Source organism: Nomascus leucogenys, chromosome 18 (genome assembly GCF_006542625.1).
Source record: "Nomascus leucogenys isolate Asia chromosome 18, Asia_NLE_v1, whole genome shotgun sequence".
Classification (NCBI taxonomy): Eukaryota; Metazoa; Chordata; class Mammalia; order Primates; family Hylobatidae; genus Nomascus; species Nomascus leucogenys.
In genome coordinates this window covers 79,818,697-79,837,207 of record NC_044398.1, presented here as the reverse complement: position 1 = coordinate 79,837,207, position 18,511 = coordinate 79,818,697, and the positions used below count along the sequence as shown (strand labels likewise).

The 18,511-nt window shown below is 41.8% G+C and overlaps 1 protein-coding gene and 1 long non-coding RNA gene across 3 annotated transcripts in view; both read left to right on the top strand.

The window, feature by feature from the left end:
- SMN1 (survival of motor neuron 1, telomeric) overlaps window positions 1-8,982 on the top strand; it is a 32,057-nt gene extending 23,075 nt beyond the window's left edge. Inside the window, exons 6-10 of one of the 2 annotated variants that reach the window (XR_004026805.1) lie at window positions 1,500-1,595; window positions 2,920-3,030; window positions 7,684-7,737; window positions 8,207-8,347; window positions 8,950-8,982. Coding sequence is in view for 1 of the 2 variants with exons in the window: in XM_003266038.2 (XP_003266086.1) it covers window positions 1,500-1,595; window positions 2,920-3,030; window positions 7,684-7,734 (258 nt within the window). In the remaining variant the exon portion in view is untranslated. Of the gene's footprint in view, window positions 1-1,499; window positions 1,596-2,919; window positions 3,031-7,683; window positions 7,738-8,206; window positions 8,782-8,949 lie in introns of those variants that run through there. The other variant, XM_003266038.2, reaches the window with a different exon arrangement.
- Window positions 8,983-9,162: 180 nt separating this feature from the next.
- LOC115831283 lies at window positions 9,163-10,806 on the top strand. Its single transcript, XR_004026804.1, has 3 exons — window positions 9,163-9,199; window positions 9,297-9,361; window positions 10,771-10,806. It is a non-coding gene; the product is annotated as an uncharacterized LOC115831283 (long non-coding RNA).
- The last annotated feature ends 7,705 nt before the right edge of the window (window positions 10,807-18,511 follow it).

The following is an 18,511-nucleotide window of genomic DNA, read 5'->3' as shown; positions in this document are numbered from 1 at the left end:
GGCGGCCGTGGTAGCTCACGCCTGTAATCCCAGCACTTTGGGAGGCCAAGGCAGGCGGATCACAAGGTCAGGAGATCGAGACCATCCTGGCTAACATGGTGAAACCCCATCTCTACTAAAAATACAAAAAAATTAGCCGGGCGCGATGGTGGGCACCTGTAGTCCCAGCTACTCTGGAGGCTGAGGCAGGAGGATGGTGTGAACCTGGGAGGCAGAGCTCACAGTGAGTCAAGATCTTGCCACTGCACTCCAACCTGAGCGACAGAATGAGACTCTGTCTCAAACAAACAAAAAAAAAAACCCCAAAAAAAGTGTAATAATAATTTATCATTAGCTGGATGATATGCTGTTGTTTCCCATGTCACCTGTATAAGATATGTAAAATAACACATTATTTACATCTAATATAGATAAAATCCTGAGGTGCTCTCAGATTGTTTTGTAGAGTTCAAATGTAAATATTGTTTTCTTTTATGGTCTTTTGGTTATAAGTAATAGAAATCAACTCTAAAAAGATTTTTATTATAGATTAGATTATGTCATGGACCCTAAAGGCTTGTCCCTTTCTAGTTCTTTTGTGTAAAGCGGTGATTTCTTCCATGGAGGGAATGGTATTTAGGCAATTTTTTTTTTTTTTTTTTTTTTCGAGATGGAGTCTTGCTCTGTTGCTCAGGCTGGAGTGCAGTGGCGCCATCTCAGCTCACTGCAACTTCCACCTCCTGGGTTCAAGTGATTCTCCTGCCTCAGCCTCCCAAGTAGCTGAGATTACAGGCACCTGCCACCGCACCCGGCTAATTTTGTATTTTCAGTAGAGATGGGGGTTTCACCATGTTGGCCAGGCTGGTCTTGAACTCCTGACCTCAAGTGATCTCCCCACCTTGGCCTTCCAAAGTGCTAGGATTACAGGCGCCTGGCCTAGGCAATCATTTTTAAAAATCAAGCATGACTCATCAAAAGTTTTAAGATTTTTTTGTGTAATGTTCTTATTGAGGCTTACATTATATTACAGTTTCTTTTATCTAAAATGATGTACCCTCTTAGAATATATACATCATGCTTCATTGGTCTCAGGGGGCTGATTTTTATAAGGTGAGAGATTTGCTAGTTTTCACAATATGTGCTCTAAGTTGGCATGTATAGCTAAACAGGCTTTCATAAAAACAATATACAATTTAGTTAATGAAATTTGGGATATAGTCTTTTATGATTGAAATAATTTTGCTGAATAGACTGTCTCTGATTAGGTAATTACCACTCTTATTTTGTTTTACTTCTTTAATGTCTACATAGAAAGGAAATGAGAAAAATCCAGAGGTTGTCATTTGACTTATGAGTCTGTTTGAGTTCAGGATTTGGTACATGAAATTTCACTTAATCTTTTTGATATGTATAAAACAAATATTCTAGGTAATTATTTTTATCCTTTTGGTTTTGAGTCCTTTTTATTCCTATCATATTGAAATTGGTAAGTTAATTTTCCTTTGAAATATTCCTTATAGCCAGGTCTAAAATTCAATGGCCCACCACCGCCACCGCCACCACCACCACCCCACTTACTATCGTGCTGGCTGCCTCCATTTCCTTCTGGACCACCAGTAAGTAAAAAAGAGTATAGATTAGATTTTGCTTTCATATACAATTTGATAATTAGCAGAATAGAGGATTGGAAAATGTCATTGTAGACCATCCCTTGGGCCAGATTCTAATGGGTAGAAATTTGAACTAAACTCTGGGTTTTGTTTGTTTCTTTTTAATGCCTTTCTGTTACCCAAATGCAGTGCTCTTGTAGTCCCAACTCTAAGCTCTAGGTTGCCTCTTTCTTTCCTGGCAGAAGTTGGTATCTATGCTATAAGGAGGTAGTTCCTGTTAGAAGGGATTTAATTATACCATATGTAAGGGATTAGCGTTTGCCCTTGTAGGTATAGTTGGATGTTAGCTTCTGATATAAACTGGACTTCTTTTTCTTTCTCTCTTTTTTTTTTTTTTTTTGAGGCAGAGTTTTGCCCTTGTCCCCCAGGCTGGAGTGCAGTGGTGTGATCTCTGCTCACTGCAACCTCCACCTCCTGGGTTCAAGCAATTCTGCCTTGGCCTCCCGAGTAGCTGGGATTACAGGTGCCTGCCACCATGCCCAGCTAATTTTTGTATTATTAGTAGAGATGGGGTTTCACCATGTTGGCCAGACTAGTCTTGAACTCCTGACCTCAGGTGATCCACCCGCCTTGGCCTCCCAAAGTGCTGGGATTACAGGCATGAGCTGCTGCACCCATCTGTAAACTGGATTTCTAATGGTAGATTTTTAGGTATTAACAATAGATACTAAGATACTTTTTGGCATACTGTGTACTGGGATGGGGTTAGGACAGGTGTTCTACCCAAGACGTTTACTTAAAATCGCCCTTGAAATGCTATGTGATCTGTGTGTGTGTGTGTGTGTGTGTGTGTGTGTGTGTGTGTGTGTATTAAGGAAAAGCATGAAAGTATTTATGCTTGCTTTTTTTTACTCATAACTTCATAGTGGAACAGATACATAGTCTAAATCAAAATGTTTAAACTTTTTATGTCACTTACTGTCTTTTCATCCTTGTTAAATTTAATTTTGTTGGTCTTTTGTTGTTATTGGTTGGTTTTCTCCAAATGCTAGCTATGTTAAGAAATTTAAGGCCAGGTACAGTGGCTCATGCCTGTAATCCCAGCACTTTAGAAGGCCAAGGCAGGAGGATCACTTGAGCTCAGGAGTTTGAGACCAGTCTGGGCAACATAGCAAGACCTCGTCTTTGTTTAGGGGGAAAAAAATAAATTTAAGTAGGAGATGATCTAAGCAAAAATACAATTAATTTCCAGCATTCACTATATAATATAAATCTCCAGACTTTACTTTTTTGTTTACTGGATATAAACAATATCTTTTTCTGTCTCCAGATAATTCCCCCACCACCTCCCATATGTCCAGATTCTCTTGATGATGCTGATGCTTTGGGAAGTATGTTAATTTCATGGTACATGAGTGGCTATCATACTGGCTATTATATGGTAAGTAATCACTGAGCATCTTTTCCTGACAATTTTTTTGTAGTTATGTGCCTTTGTTTTGTAAATTTATAAAATACTACTTGCTTCTCTCTTTATATTACTAAAAAATAAAAAATACAACTGTCTGTCTGAGGCTTCAGTTACTCTTGCACTGTCCCTAAGTATAATTGTAGTTAATTTTAAAAAGCTTTCATGCTATGGTTAGATTTTTGATTATACACTTTTGAATTGAAATTATACTTTTTCTAAATAATGTTTTAATCTCTGCTTTGATTTGAGTTTGATTGTAGGGAATGGAAAAGATGGGATAATTTTTCATAAAAGAAAAATGAAATTCTTTTTTTTTTTTTTTTTAAGATGGAGTCTCACTCTGTCGCCCAAGCTGGAGTGCAGTGGCGTGATCTTGGCTCGCAGCAAGCTCTGCCTCCTGGATTCATGCCATTCTCCTGCCTCAGCCTCAGAGGTAGCTGGGACTACGGGCGCCTGCCACCACGCCCAGCTAATTTTTTGTATTGTTTAGTAAAGACGGGGTTTCACCGTGTTAGCCAGGATGGTCTCAATCTCCTGACCCCATGATCCACTCGCCTCGGCCTTCCAAGAGAAATGAAAATTTTTTAATGCATAAAGATCTGGGGTAATATGTACCACATTGAACCTTGGGGAGTATGGCTTCAAACTTGTCCCTTTATACATTAGTCTCCTACGGACATGTTCTATTGTATTTTAGTCAGAACATTTAAAATTATTTTTAAAAGGAAGCTCTTGTGCCCTGCTAAAATTATGATGTGATATTGTAGGCACTTGAATTTTTAGTAAATTAATATAGAAGAAACAACTGACTTAAAGGTGTATGTTTTTAAATGTATCATTTGTGTGTGCCCACATTAATATTCTTATTTAAAAGTTAAGGCCAGACATGGTGGCTCACGCCTGTAATCACAACAGTTTGTGAGGCCGAGGCAGGCAGATCACTTGAGGTCAGGAGTTCGAGACCAGCCTGGCCAACATGATGAAACCCCGTCTCTACTAAAAATACCAAAAAAAATTTAGCCAGGTATGGTGGCACATGCCTGTAATCTGAGCTCCTTGGGAGGCTGTGGCAGGAAAATTGCTTGGACCTGGGAGGCGGAAGTTGGCAGTGAGTTGAGATTGTGCCACTGCACTCCACCCTTGGTGACAGAGTGAGACTCCGTCTCAAAAAAAGAAAAAGGCCTGGCACAGTGGCTCACGCCTGTAATCCCAGCACTTTGGGAGGCCAAGGCGGGCAGATCACGAGGTCAGGAGATCGAGACCATCCTGGCTAACATGGTGAAACCCCGTCTCTACTAAAAATACAAAAAAAAATTAGCCAGGCATGTTGGCCGGCACCTTTTGTCCCAGCTACTCGGGAGGCTGAGGCAGGAGAGTGGCGTGAACCCAGGAGGCGGAGCTTGCAGTGAGCCGAGATTGGGCCAGTGCACTCCAGCCTGGGCGACAGAGCGAGACTCTGTCTCAAAAAATAAAATAAAAAAGAAAGTATACAAGTCAGTGGTTTTGGTTTTCACAGTTATGCAACCATCACTACAATTTTAGAACATTTTCATCACCCCAAAAACCCTGTTACCTTCATTTTCCCCAGCCCTAGGCAGTCAATACGCTTTCTGTCTCTATGAATTTGTCTATTTTAGATATTATATATAAACGGAATTATACAATATGTGGTCTTTTGTGTCTGGCTTCTTTCACTTAGCATGCTATTTTCAAGATTCATCCATGCTGTAGCATGCACCAGTACTGCATTCCTTCTTATTGCTGAATATTCTGTTGTTTGGTTATATCACATTTTATCCATTCATCAGTTCATGGACATTTAGGTTGTTTTTATTTTTGGGCTATAATGAATAATGTTGTTATGAACATTTGTTTGTGTGTTCTTTTTGTTTTTTTGGTTTTTTGTTTTGTTTTTGTTTTTGTTTTTGAGACAGTCTTGCTCTGTCTCCTAGGCTGGAGTGCAGTGGCACGATCTTGGCTCACTGCAAGCTCTGCCTCCCGGGTTCACACCCTTCTCCTGCCTCAGCCCCTCAAGTAGCTGGGACTACAGGCGTGTGCCACCATGCACGGCTAATTTTTTGTATTTTTAGTAGAGACGGAGTTTCACCGTGTTAGCCAGGATGGTCTCGATCTCCTGACCTCGTGATCCGCCTGCCTCGGCCTCCCAAAGTGCTGGGATTACAGGCGTGAGCCACTGCACCTGGCCTTAAGTGTTTTTAATATGTCATTGCCTTAAGCTAGCAATTCTTAACCTTTGTTCTACTGAAGCCACGTGGTTGAGATAGACTGAGTCTAGCTCTTAACCTCTATCTTTTTGTCTTAGAAATCTAAGCAGAATGCAAATGACTAAGAATAATGTTGTTGAAATAACATAAAATAGGTTATAACTTTGATACTCATTAGTAACAAATCTTTCAATACATCTTATGGTCTGTTAGGTGTAGATTAGTAATGAAATGGGAAGCCGCTGCAAGCTAGTATACATGTAGGGAAAGATAGAAAGAAAGCATTGAAGCCAGAAGAGAGACAGAGGACATTTGGGCTAGATCTGACAAGAAAAACAAATGTTGTAGTAATAATTTTTGACTTTAAATTTTTTATTTAGTGAATCCTGGTGTTTAATGGTCTCATTTTAATAAGTATGACACAAGTAGTTTAAGGTCATATATTTTATTTGATGAAAATAAGGTATAGGCCAGGTGTGGTGGCTCACGCCTATAATCCCAGCACTTTGGGAGGCCGAGGCGGGCGGATCACCTGAGGTCAGGAGTTAGAGACTAGCCTCAACATGGAGAAACCCCGTCTCTACTAAAAAAAAAAAAAACACAAAATCAGCTGGGCGCAGTGGCTCACACCGGTAATCCCAACACTTTGGGAGGCCAAGGCGGGCGAATCACCTGACGTCGGGAGTTCGAGATCAGCCTGACCAACATGGAGAAACCCTGTCTCTACTAAAAATACAAAACTAGCCGGGCATGGTGGCGCATGCCTGTAATCCCAGCTACTCGGGAGGCTGAGGCAGGAGAATTGCTCGAACCAAGGAGGTGGAGGTTGCGGTGAGCCAAAATCGCACCATTGCACTCCAGCCTGGGCAACAAGAGTGAAACTCCATCTCAAAAAAAAAAAAAGAAAAATATTTTTTTAAATTAATTAGTTTATTTATTTTTTAAGATGGAGTTTTGCCCTGTCGCCCAGGCTGGGGTGCAATGGCACAATCTCAGCTCACTGCAACCTCCACCTCCTGGGTTCAAGCGATTCTCCTGCCTCAGCCTCCCGAGTAGCTGGGATTACAGGCATATGCCACCACGCCCAGCCAGTTTTGTGAGTTTTTTGTTTTTTGTTTTTTTTGAGAGGGAGTCTTGCTGTGTCCCCCAAGCTGGAGTGCAGTGGTGTGATCTTGGCTCACTGCAAGCTCTGCCTCCCAGGTTCACGCCATTCTCCTGCCTCAGCCTCCCGAGTAGCTGGGACTAGAGGCGCCCGCCACCACACCTGGCTAATTTTTTTGTGTTTTTAGTAGAGATGGGGTTTCACCGCGTTAGCCAGGATGGTCTCGATCTCCTGACCTTTTGATCCACCTGCCTCGACCTCCCAAAGTGCTGGGATTACAGGCGTGAGCCACCGTGCCCGGACTAGTTTTGTATTTTTAGTAGAGTCAGGGGTTTCTCCATGTTGGTCAGGCTGGTCTCCAAATCCGACCTCAGGTGATCCGCCCACGTTGGCCTCCCAAAGTGCAGGCATTACAGGCATGAGCCACTGCGCCCGGCAATGTTTTTAAATTTTTTAAATTTTAATTTTATTTTTTAGTGACCGGGTCTCACTCTGTCGCTCAGGCTGGAATGCAAGGGCACATTCACAGCTCACTGCAGCCTTGACCTCCAGGGCTCAAGCAGTCCTCTCACCTCAGTTTCCCGAGTAGCTGGAACTACAGTGATATGCCACTGCACCTGGCTAATTTTTATTTTTTATTTTATTTTTTATTTTTTTGAGACAGAGTCGTGCTCTGTCACCCAGGCTGGAGTGCAGTGGCGTAATCTCGGCTCACTGCAGCCTCCGCCTCCTGGGTTCAAGCGATTGTCCTGCCTCAGCCTCCCAAGTAGCTGGGATTACAGGTCCCCACCACCATGCCTGGCTAATTTTTTATACTTTCAGTAGAAACAGGGTTTTGCCGTGTTGGCCAGGCTGTTCTGGAACTCCTGAGCTCAGGTGATCCAACCGTCTCAGCCTCCCAAAGTGCTGGGATTACAGACGTGAGCCACTGTGCCCAGCCTGAGCCACCGCGCCAGCCTAATTTTTAAATTTTTTGTAGAGACAGGGTCTCATTATGTTGCCCAGGGTGGCGTCAAGCTCCAGGTCTCAAGTGATCCCCCTACCTCTGCCTCCCAAAGTCGTGGGATTATAGGCATGAGCCACTGCAAGAAAACCTTAACTGCAGCCTAATAATTGTTTTCTTTGGGATAACTTTTAAAGCACATTAAAAGACTATCAATTTCTGGTCATATTTTGTTGAATAAAATAAGTAAAATGTGAAACAAAATGCTTATTAACATCCATGTAAAGCTATCTATATATAGCTATCTGTATCTATATAGCTATTTTTTTTAACTTCCTTTATTTTCCTTACAGGGTTTCAGACAAAATCAAAAAGAAGGAAGGTGCTCACATTCCTTAAATTAAGGAGTAAGTCTGCCAGCATTATGAAAGTGAATCTTACTTTTGTAAAACTTTATGGTTTGTGGAAAACAAATGTTTTTGAACATTTAAAAAGTTCAAATGTTAAAAAGTTGAAAGGTTAATGTAAAACAATATTAAATAATTTTGATGGCAAAACTATTAGATAAAAGGTTAATCTACATCCCTACTAGAATTCTCATGGTGTCAAAGTATCATTGCACCAAATACTTAACTGGTTGGTTGTGTGGAAGAAACATACTTTCACAATAAAGAGCTTTAGGGTATGATGCCACTTTATATCTATCAGTAGTAGGCAGACCAGCAGACTTTTTTTATTGTGATATAGGATAACCTAGGCATTCTGCACTGTACACTCTGACATATGAAGTGCTCTAGTCAAGTGTAACCGGTGTACACAGAGGACATGGTTTAACTGGAATTCGTCAAGCCTCTGGTTCTAATTTCTCATTTGCAGGAAATGCTGGCATAGAGCAGCACTAAATGACACCACTAAAGAAACGATCAGACAGATCTGGAATGTGAAGCATTATAGAAGATAACTGGCCTCATTTCTTCAAAATATCAGTGTTGGGAAAGAAAGAAGGAAGTGGAATGGGTAACTCTTCTTGATTAAAAGTTATGTAATAACCAAATGCAATGTGAAATATTTTATTGGACTCTATTTTGAAAAACCATCTGTAAAAGACTGGGATGGGGGTGGGAGGCCAGCACGGTGGTGAGGCAGTTGAGAAAATTTGAATATGGATTATATTTTGAATGATATTGGGTAATTATTGGTAATTTTATGAGCTGTGAGAAGGGTGTTGTAGTTTCTAAAAGACTGTCTTAATTTGCATACTTAAGCATTTAGGAATGAAGTGTTAGTGTCTTAAAATGTTTCAAATGGTTTAACAAAATGTATGTGATGCGTATGTGGCAAAATGTTACAGAATCTAACTGGTGGACATGGCTGTTCATTGTACTGTTTTTTTCTATCTTCTGTATGTTTAAAAGTATATAATAAAAATATTTAATATTTTTTTAAAATTAGTTATGTGTCTGTGATTCTATTTCTTTTTTGCATATTATTTTGCCCTTTGGCCCATATTTTAATATGGATGCCACCATAGCATTTTGTGTATGTGCATGTGTATTCCCACTTAATGTCACATTTTTCATGTCTTTACGTATTCTTATTTTCGTTTGTTTTTGAGACAGAGTCTCGCTCTGCTGCCCACGCTGGATTGCAGTGGTGCAATCTCAGCTCACTGCAACCTCTGCTACCCGGGTTCAAGCGGTTCTCGTGCCTCAGCCACGTGAGTAGTTGGGATTACAGGCATGTGGCACCATGCCTTGCTAATTTTTGTATTTTTAGTAGAGATGGAGTTTCACCATGTTGGCCACGCTGGTCTCATCCTGACTTCGAGTGATTCGACCACCCCGGCCTCCCAAAGTGCTGGGATTACAGGTGTGAGCCACCACGCCCGGCCTCTATTTCTATACATAGCTTTTCACATTATATCATGTTTATATATTGTTTATATCTGTATTTCCTCTTTCATTAGAGAAAAGGTACCACATCTTATTCTTCATGGTGTCTACAATATCTGGCAGTTTTTGGAAGTCAAGGGTGAGCTTAGAGCATAAGAACTTTTAATTTTCTGTTGTTTATATGGTCTTCCCATTACCATTTTAACTATTTGCTTTTATTTTCTTTTCAGAGTTTTTGCTTATAAAATCTTATTTACAGTCAATTCTCATTATTTGTGGAATCTGTATTTGTAAAGGTACCTACTTGCTAAAATTTATTTGTAACCTAACATCAATACTCATGGCAGTTTCATGGTTTTTCATGGACATACACAGAGGTGAAAAATTTGGGAACCTTACCCAGATATTCCCAGCTGGGGTTGAACAGTGCTCGGTTTTTTTGTGTAGCTTTCTGACTATAAACAGGTGTCCTTTTCAAAAGCAGTTTATATAGTTCTACATTTTCCACATTTTTGTGCCTTCTGTTTGTAATTTTACTGTTTAAAGTGATTCCCAAGCATTGTGCTGAAATGCTATATAGTATGGTATTCCAAGATGCGTGCGGGCTGTGAGGTGCCTTAGAGAATACATATGTTAGATAACCTTTGTTTAGGCATGAGTTATAGTACTGTTGAGTGGGAGTTAGATGATGATGAGTCATCACTATTTATTATTATGTTTTTTGAGATGGAGTCTCACTCTGTCACACAGGCTGGAGTGCAGTGGCATAATCTCAGCTCACTGCCACCTCCTCCTCCCGGGTTCAAACGATTCTCCTGCCTCAGCCTTCCCAGTAGCTGGGATTATAGGCGCCCGCCACTGCGCCTGGCTTAATTTTTGTATTTTTAGTAGTGATGGGGTTTTACCATGTTGGGCAGGCCTATCTTGAACTCCTGACCTCAAGTGATCCACCCACCTTGGCATCCCAGAGTGCTGGGATTACAGGTATGAGCCACCATGCCAGGTCTATATTTATTAAATAATGTGTCTTTAAACAGAAACAGATACAGAACAAGGTTATGTATTTATAAGTTGATGAAAATGTGACCAAAGGCTTACAAGAACCTAACCCTGTATTTCTGTTAGGAGCAATGGCTCAGTATTCACTAATTTGCGTGTTTGTGGCAACTTTATAGAACATAACTACCTCAAGTAATGAGAATTGACTGCATTCTTTTTCAAGTCATTTTATAAACAATTTACAGAAGAATAAAGGGATGGTGAAAATTAACTTTGTTAGCAATTTTAATGAGAATCCAAATATAGGAGACCCATATTTTTTCCCATATTTTCCCAGTTTTGAATGTTTATGTGTACCTAAAAGGCATTACATCCTTTGAAAGCAGCTGTTCATTATGCATGAATCTGGAACATACCTACCTTTAAATACGGATTTTGGATTTCAAATGCATCTCTACTATGTTCTACCTTATTATTTGTATTCTTCATGAACTCACTTTGTCAAAATGCAATACTTTTTGTTTTTTAATTTATTTTTATTTTTTGTAGAAATACGGTCTCACCGTGTTGCCCAGGCTGGCCTTGAACACCTGGCCTCAAGTGATCTTTCTGCCTTCCAAAGTGCTGGGGACGGTAGGCATGAGCCACCACACCTGTCCAAACTGCAGTACTTTTGAAAACTTCAGGGCTCATAGTTTTGTTGAAGTGATAGATGATGGCTATATTCTTTGTTACATAACAGCAAAACATTTTTGTTTTTACATTTATAAATACCAATTAGAATGACTTTCAGTGGATTGGTTTTCATTTTTCACATCATCTTTACCTTCCTGTTACTTTGTATACGTATCTGTCTTCCATACTTGTCCACTTACAAACTTTTTCAAGTAAATTCTGGTGTACAAGCCTAAAAGATGAAAGAACGTTGTCACATGGTCACTTGTCCCTTTAGCAATTATGCGATGATTCAACTGTTCCAGGTACAACTAGAGGGAGAGTATCCCAGACGAGGGAGATAACAAATAGAAAGGCCCTAAGACACAAGTGTATTTAACATGTTTGGGGAACAACAAGGAGTTAATCGTGGCTGGAGTGGAAGTAAGGAGGAGAGATTAAGGAGATGGAGCTAAGAGAGGTAGTCAAGGGTCAGGCCATATGTCAGCGATTGTAAGGTCTTCAGCATTTACTTTAAGCTGAGAGTCCATTGAAAAGTTTTGAACCCAAGGTATAGCATGATCTGACTTATAGAAAGAGACTTCTGATTGCTGTGTTGAAAATACACCATAGGTTTGAAGGGAGGAAGGAGGCTGACTAGTTAGAGCCAGTGTGGGTAGTGGTGGTTGGATCTGAGTATATTTTCCAAGTGGAGCCACCAGGATTTTCCAGTAGATTGATTGCATGTGGTGTATGAAAGAGGAGTGTCAAGTATAACTCCAAGATTTTTGGCTTATGCAACTGGAAAAATGAAGTCAGAATTTAATGAGATGGAGGTCTGCATGAGGAGTACTTTTGTGGCAGGAAAGAAATTGGGTTTTGAACATGTGAAAATTGAGGTGCCCATTAATAGAAGTTGGATGTGAATAAAGAGTCCAGGCCAGGTGCAATGCCTCATGCCTGTAATCTCAGCACTTTGGGAGGCCAAGGCAGGAGAATCATGTGAGCCCAAGAGTTCAAGACCAGACTGGGCAACAAAGTGAGACCCCATCTATATTATAAAATAAAAAAATAGTTCAGAGGAGAGGTCTGGGCTAGAGATGGAAGTGTAGAAGTTAGTAAATTTAAAGCTGTTCAACTAGAAGAGATAGCTGAGGAAGTGCATTCAAATAGAGAAGATGTCAGAGGAGAACTTTGGGGTTCTCTCAGTGGTTAGAGATTGGATATGAGGAAAAACAGTGCAGGAGACTAAGAAGGAGCTCTCATTGAGTTAGGAAAATCAAGAGGGATGCCCTGGAAGCCAAATGAAGGCAGTGTTTTGAGGAAGAGGGGTGATGGGCCATATGAAAGCCAATAGGTCAAATGCTGCCAACGGGTCAACTAAAATGAGGACTGAGAAGTATTCACGAATTTAGCAATGTGGAGCTCATTGGTGACCCTCATAAGAGCTGTTTTGATGGAATGGAGGAGGTAAAATCCTGGAGGGAGAGAACATAAGAATGAGATAACAGTTGACAGTGCATGTAAACAACTCTTTCACAGAACTTTGTATTTCTGAATTTTTGCTTATTTGGATATTAATAAAATCATATCTGATATAGCTTTATTTTAGTAAGGTTTGTTTTCGTGGAACTTCAGTTGTGTATACGCATATATGTGTGTGTATGTATGTGCGTATGGTGTTTTGATGTAAAATTTATTATTGTGGGTCATGGTTAAAAAAAAGCTTGAGAATAAGGAGTTAGATCAAGAAGTTAGAAGGAATGTTGACATAAGAAGTTGTGGATATAGGAGATTCTACCATGTGGACAGAGTGGAAGGATTTAGGGAGTTGGAGCAGGTTGGGATATGTGATCAGAAAGCAGGAGTTTAGCTCTCTCACTTGCCCCTGCTTTTACCATGTGATGTGTCTGCTACCCCTTCACCTTCCACCGTGACTGTAAGCTTCTTGAGGTCTCCCTAGAAGCCAAGCAGATGCCAGCACCATGCTTCCTGTAAAGCCTGCAGAACCATGAGCCAATTAAACCTCTTTGTAAATTACCCAGTTTGAGGTATTTCTTTATAGCAGTGCAAGAAATGCCCCAATACAGAAAATTGGTACCGAGAAGTTGGGCATTGCTATAAAGATACCTGAAAATGTGGAAACAGCTTTGGAACTGGGTAATGAGTAGTGGTTGGAAGAGTTTGCAGGGCTCAGAAGAAGACTGAAAAATGAGGGTAAGTTTCGGACTTTTTTTTTTTTTTTTGGGCGGAGTCTTGCTCTGTCACCCAGGCTGGAGTGCAGTGGCGTGCTCTTGGCTCACTGCAACCTCCGCCTCCCAGGTTCAAGCGATTCTCCTGCCTCAGCCTCCCAAGTAGCTGGGGTTACAGGCATGCACCACCACGCCTGGCTAATATTTTTGTATTTTTAGTAGGGATGGGGCTTCACCATGTTGGCCAGGCTGGTCTCAAACTCCTGACCTCAAGTGATTCACCCCCCTGGACCTCCCAAAGTGCTAGGTTTACAGGCATGAGCCACTGCTCCTGGCAAGTGTGGAACTTCTTAGAGACTAGTTAAATGGTTGTGACCAAAATGCTAATGGTGATAGGGACAGTGAAGTCCAGGCTGACAAGGTCTCAAAAGGAAACAAGGAATTTATTGGGAACTGGAGCAAAAGTCACACATGTTATGCCTTGGCAAATAACTTGGCTGCATTCTGCTTGTGTCCTAGGGATCCATTTAAGTTTGAACTTAAAAATTATGACCTAGGGTATCTGGCAGAAGAAATTTCTAAGCAGCAAAGCATTCAAGATGTGGCCTGCTGCTACTAACAGCCTGTGCTCTGATGTGGGGGCAAATGAATGACTTAAAGTTGGAACTTACATTTAAACAGGAAGCAGAGCCTAAAAGTTTGGAAAATTTGCAGCCTAGCCATGTGGTAAAAAAAGAAAACATTTTCTCCAAGGAATTCAAGCAGGCTGTGGAGCAACCACTTGCTGATATTTGCGTAACTGAAAGGGATCCAAGTGGTAATATCCAAGACAATGGGGAAAAGGCCTCAAAGGCATTTCAGAGACCTATGGGGCAGCCCCTCCTATCATAGGCCCTGAGGCCGAGGAGAACTGAATGCTTTCCTGGGCTGGGCCCAGGGCCCTGTTACCCTGTGCAGCCTCAGAACACTGCTCCCTGCATCCAGATGGCTCCAACTCCAGCAGGGACTCAAAGGGGCCTAGGTACAGCTTGGGCTGTTACTTTGGAGGGCATAAGCCATAGCCTTCACAGCTTCCATTAGGTGGTAAGCCTGCAGGCACACAGAATGCAAAAATGGTGAATTCTTGGTAGCCTCTGACTGGATTTCACAGGATGTGTGGAAAAGCCTGGGTGTCCAAGCAGAAGCCTGCTGCAGGGGCAGAGCCCTCACAGAGAGCCTCTACTAGGGCAGCGTGGAGGGGAAATGTGGGGTTAAAGGCCCCACACAGAGTCCCTACTGGGGTACTGCCTAGTGGAGCTGTGAGAAGAGGCCTACTGTTCTCCAGACTCCAGAATGGTAGAGCCACTGGCAGCTTGTACCCTTCACCTGGAAAAGCCACAGGCACTCAACCCAGCCTGTGACAGCAGCCTCAGGGGCTGAACTCTGCAAAGCTATAGGAGCAGAGCTGCCCAAGGCCTTCGGAGCCCAACCCTCATATCAGCGTGCCACATGGAAACCAAGGAGATCATTGTGGAGTTTTATGATTTAATGACTGCCATGCTGGGTTTTGAACTTGCATGGGGCCTATAGCCCCCTTTTTTGGCAGATTTTTCCCTAATGGGAATATTTCCCCAACCCGTGAACCCTGATTGTATGTTGGAAGTAAATAATTTGTTTTTTATTTTATAGGCTCATAGGTGGAACAGATTTGCCTTTTCTGCGATGAGACTTTGGACTTCTGAGTTAATGCTGGAATGAGTTAAGACTTTGGGGCACTGTCGGGGAGGCATGGTTGTATTTTGCACTGTGAAAAGGACATAAGATTTGGGAGGGGCCAGAGGTGGAATGATATGGTTTGGATATTTGTCTCTACTCATGTTGAATTTTATCCCCAGTGTTGGAGATGGGGCATGGTGGGAGGTGTTTGGATCATGGGGGCGGATCCCTCATGGCTTGGTGTTACCTTTGTGTTGATACTGAGTTCTCATGAGATCTGGTCATTTAAAAGTGTATGAAACCTGCCCCCTGCCCCCCCACTGTCTCTCACTTGTTTCTGCTTTCGTCATGTGACATGTGTGCTCACCTTCTGCCATGATTTTAAGTTTCCTGAGGCTTCCCTAAAAGCCGAGCAGATGCCAGCACCATACTTCCTGTAAAGCCTGCAGAACCGTAAGTCAACTAAACTCTTTTCTTTATGAAAGAAAGAAAAGGAAGGGAGACAGGGAAGGAGAAAAGGAGAGAGGGAGAGATGGATGGAGGAAGGGAGGGAGGGCTTACAACCATGAGGACAGTTGTTAGGTCAATGAGGGATGACTTGGGAGTCCTATGAAGACTGATGTAAACTAGAATAAAGGGCATGATGAGCTTATGATTCAAAAGTATTTTGTCATAGAAATAGTTTATTTTCTGTAAAAGAACAGAGTAAATATTTTAGCTTTGTAGGCCACTGATAGTCTCTGTTGCTTTAAAAAATGTGAAAACCATTCTTAGCTTGAGGGCTGGACAGTCCAGGGCCATACTTTACTGACTCCTGCTTGAACTAAAAGCCCTTAGAAGCAGCTCTGGAAAAATAATTTGCATGGAATCTTATGTTTTTTTTTTTTTTTTTTTTTTTTTGAGACAGAATTTTGCTCTTGTTGCCCAGGCCCAAGTGCAATAGCCCGTTCTTGGCTCACCGCAACCTCCGCCTCCTGGGTTCAAGCAATTCTCCTGCCTCAGCCTCCCGAGTAGCTGGGATTACAGGCATGCACCACCATGCCCAGCTAATTTTGTATTTTTAGTAGAGACGGGGTTTCTCTATGTTGGTCAGGCTGGTCTCGAACTCCCGATCTCAGGTGATCCACCCGCCTTGGCCTCCCAAAGTGCTGGCATTACAGGCGTGTGCCACCACATCTGGTCAAGTATTATGATTTTTAATAGTAGGCACATATGGGACAAAATTCAACTGGTATAAAAGGGTATACAGGAGGAAAAAAAAGCAAACCTCCCTCTCTCCCTTCTGTGTCCACCAGCCATCCTGTTCTCCTCCCTAAACTCAATTATGGTTGCCTGTTTTTTTTTATATAAGTTTTCCATGAATTTATAAATATATCACGTACATATATCCTATCAGTCAATATTAAGAAATTACTAGGTTATTTTGTGTTTATGTGTGCACTATTACATTTAATGAGTTACGCTAGTTGTTGCCTCTTATATCCACATTCAGCCTTCATTGTCTGTTCTGTAATAATAGATCTGGGCCCTGTAAATACCTCTCCCATGACAGCAAGCACCATGTAAAACTTTGTCAATCGAGGGTGCTGCTGACACACTGAAGGAGCAAGGGCTGCTTTTCCTGGTTCCATTGTGCTCCTCTAGGCAGACACCTGCAACACCTGTGCCATCTGCAATACCAATTCCTGCAGCACATACACTCTGCTTCTGCAGCACCTCGTTCTGGCTGCACACTTCTTGGGTAGTGCCTAACTTCAGCAGCACCCAATGGTCAGCAGCGCACAGTACCCCCACGTGAATGGCTTCCCTTGACATGCACAAGGTCCCTTCTCAGCAAAGTGCCCCAAGCCCAGCACCTCCTCCAGCTGCAACTCCGCAGCCTCAGCAAACCTCTGTCTTTCACCGCTGTGTCCTCTCACACGAAGTCTGGATCTCAGCCCAGATCTCAGCCCTGAGCTTTCTTCTTTGGGTTGTTCTGTCTCAGCCTAGGGTGAAAAGCCCATATCGGCTGTTCCCTGTATCGGCCCAGGCTTCTCTTTATTCCTTACTACCCAATCCCCATTCCAATCCTCTGTTAATAACTCTTACGGACAGTCCCCGACTCATGATGATTTGACTTAGGATTTTTCTACTTTGCGATGGTGCAAAAGTGATCCGCATTCAGTAGAAACTGTTCCTCAAGTACCCATGCGACCTCTGTTTTTCACTTTCTGTACAGTATTCAATACATTGCATGAGATTTTCAATACTTTATTGTAAAATAGGCTTTGTGTTTGATGATTTTGCGCAACTGTAAGCTAATATAAATGTTCTCAGCGTGTTTAAGGTAGGTCAGGTTAAGCGATGATGTTCGATAGTTTAGGTATATTAAATGCATTTCTGACATACAATATTTTCTACTTACAGTGGGTTTTTCAGGACATAACCCTGTTGTAAGTTGAGAAGCATCTGTAATTTATTTATTTATTTGAAACAGAGTCTTGCTCTGTCACCCAGGCTGGAATGCAGTGGCGCAATCTTGGCTCACTGCAACCTCCGCCTCCTGGGTTCAAGCAATTCTCCTGCCTCAGCCTCCCAAGTAGCTGGGACTACAGGTGCACACTGCCATGCCTGGCTTTTTTTTTTTTTTTTTTTAATTTTTTTTGTATTTTTAGTAGAGACAGGATTTCACCATGTTGGCCAGGCTGGTCTCGAACTCCTGACCTCGAGTGATCTGCCCACCTCAGCCTCCCAAAGTGCTGGAATTACAGGCATGAGCCACTGCGTCCGGCCAAGCATCTGTATATTAAACTTTCCCCATTCAAATTTCTGTGTGGTTTCTGTCTCCTGACTGGATTCTGATATAATGCTTAACAACCTTTCTAATTACAAAGGTATTACATATAAAATCAGACAAGCAAGAAGACAATCCATCCCACCTTCTAGTACTCTTGCCCTCCAGAGGTAGCTCCAGTTAATGTTTTAGTGCTAAACTAGATTTATTTTTGTTTTAAGTAGAAAAATATTGCAGGCACAAGTAAAACAAAAAACAGTACAGAATGGGAGAGAGTGAAAAGTAAGAATGGCTTCCAGGCCCACTTCCTAGAGGTACGCACTATTAACATTTTTCGATATATCCTTCCAGAAATTTTTTTCCAGTTTCATTTAGGTATAATTGACAAAATTATGTATATTTCATTTGTACAACATGGGTGTTCAACATGTTTTGGTATACATATAGTTTCTGATATGATAAACGGTTACCACAAGCAAGCTCAGTAACATATTCAGAAATTCTTAATATAGCTAGAAATGTAAGTGGTTTTGTTTTTTGTTTTGAGACAGGGTCTTGCTCTGTTGCCCAGGCTGGAATGCAGTGGCGCCATCTCGGTTCACTGCAACCTCTGCCTCCCGGGTTCAAGCAAGTCTTGCGTCTCAGCCGCCCTAGTGGCTGGGACTACAGGCATGTGCCACCACACCTGGCTAATTTTTGTATTTTTAGTAGAGGTGGGGTTTCACCATGCTGGCCAGGCTGGTCTCGAATTCCTGACCTCAAGTGATTTGCCTGCCTCAGCCTCCCAAAGTGCTGGGATTACAAGTGTGAGCCACTGCACCCAGTCGTAAGTGGTTTTCTAAACAAATGAGACCACACCATACATACTGTCCCTATATTTCATACTTAGGCAAGGGGAGGGGAGTTGACTTTTTTCTTAGTAAAAATAAAAATGAGGATAAAAGTATGGTTGTTTACCAACTTATAGTAGTATCAT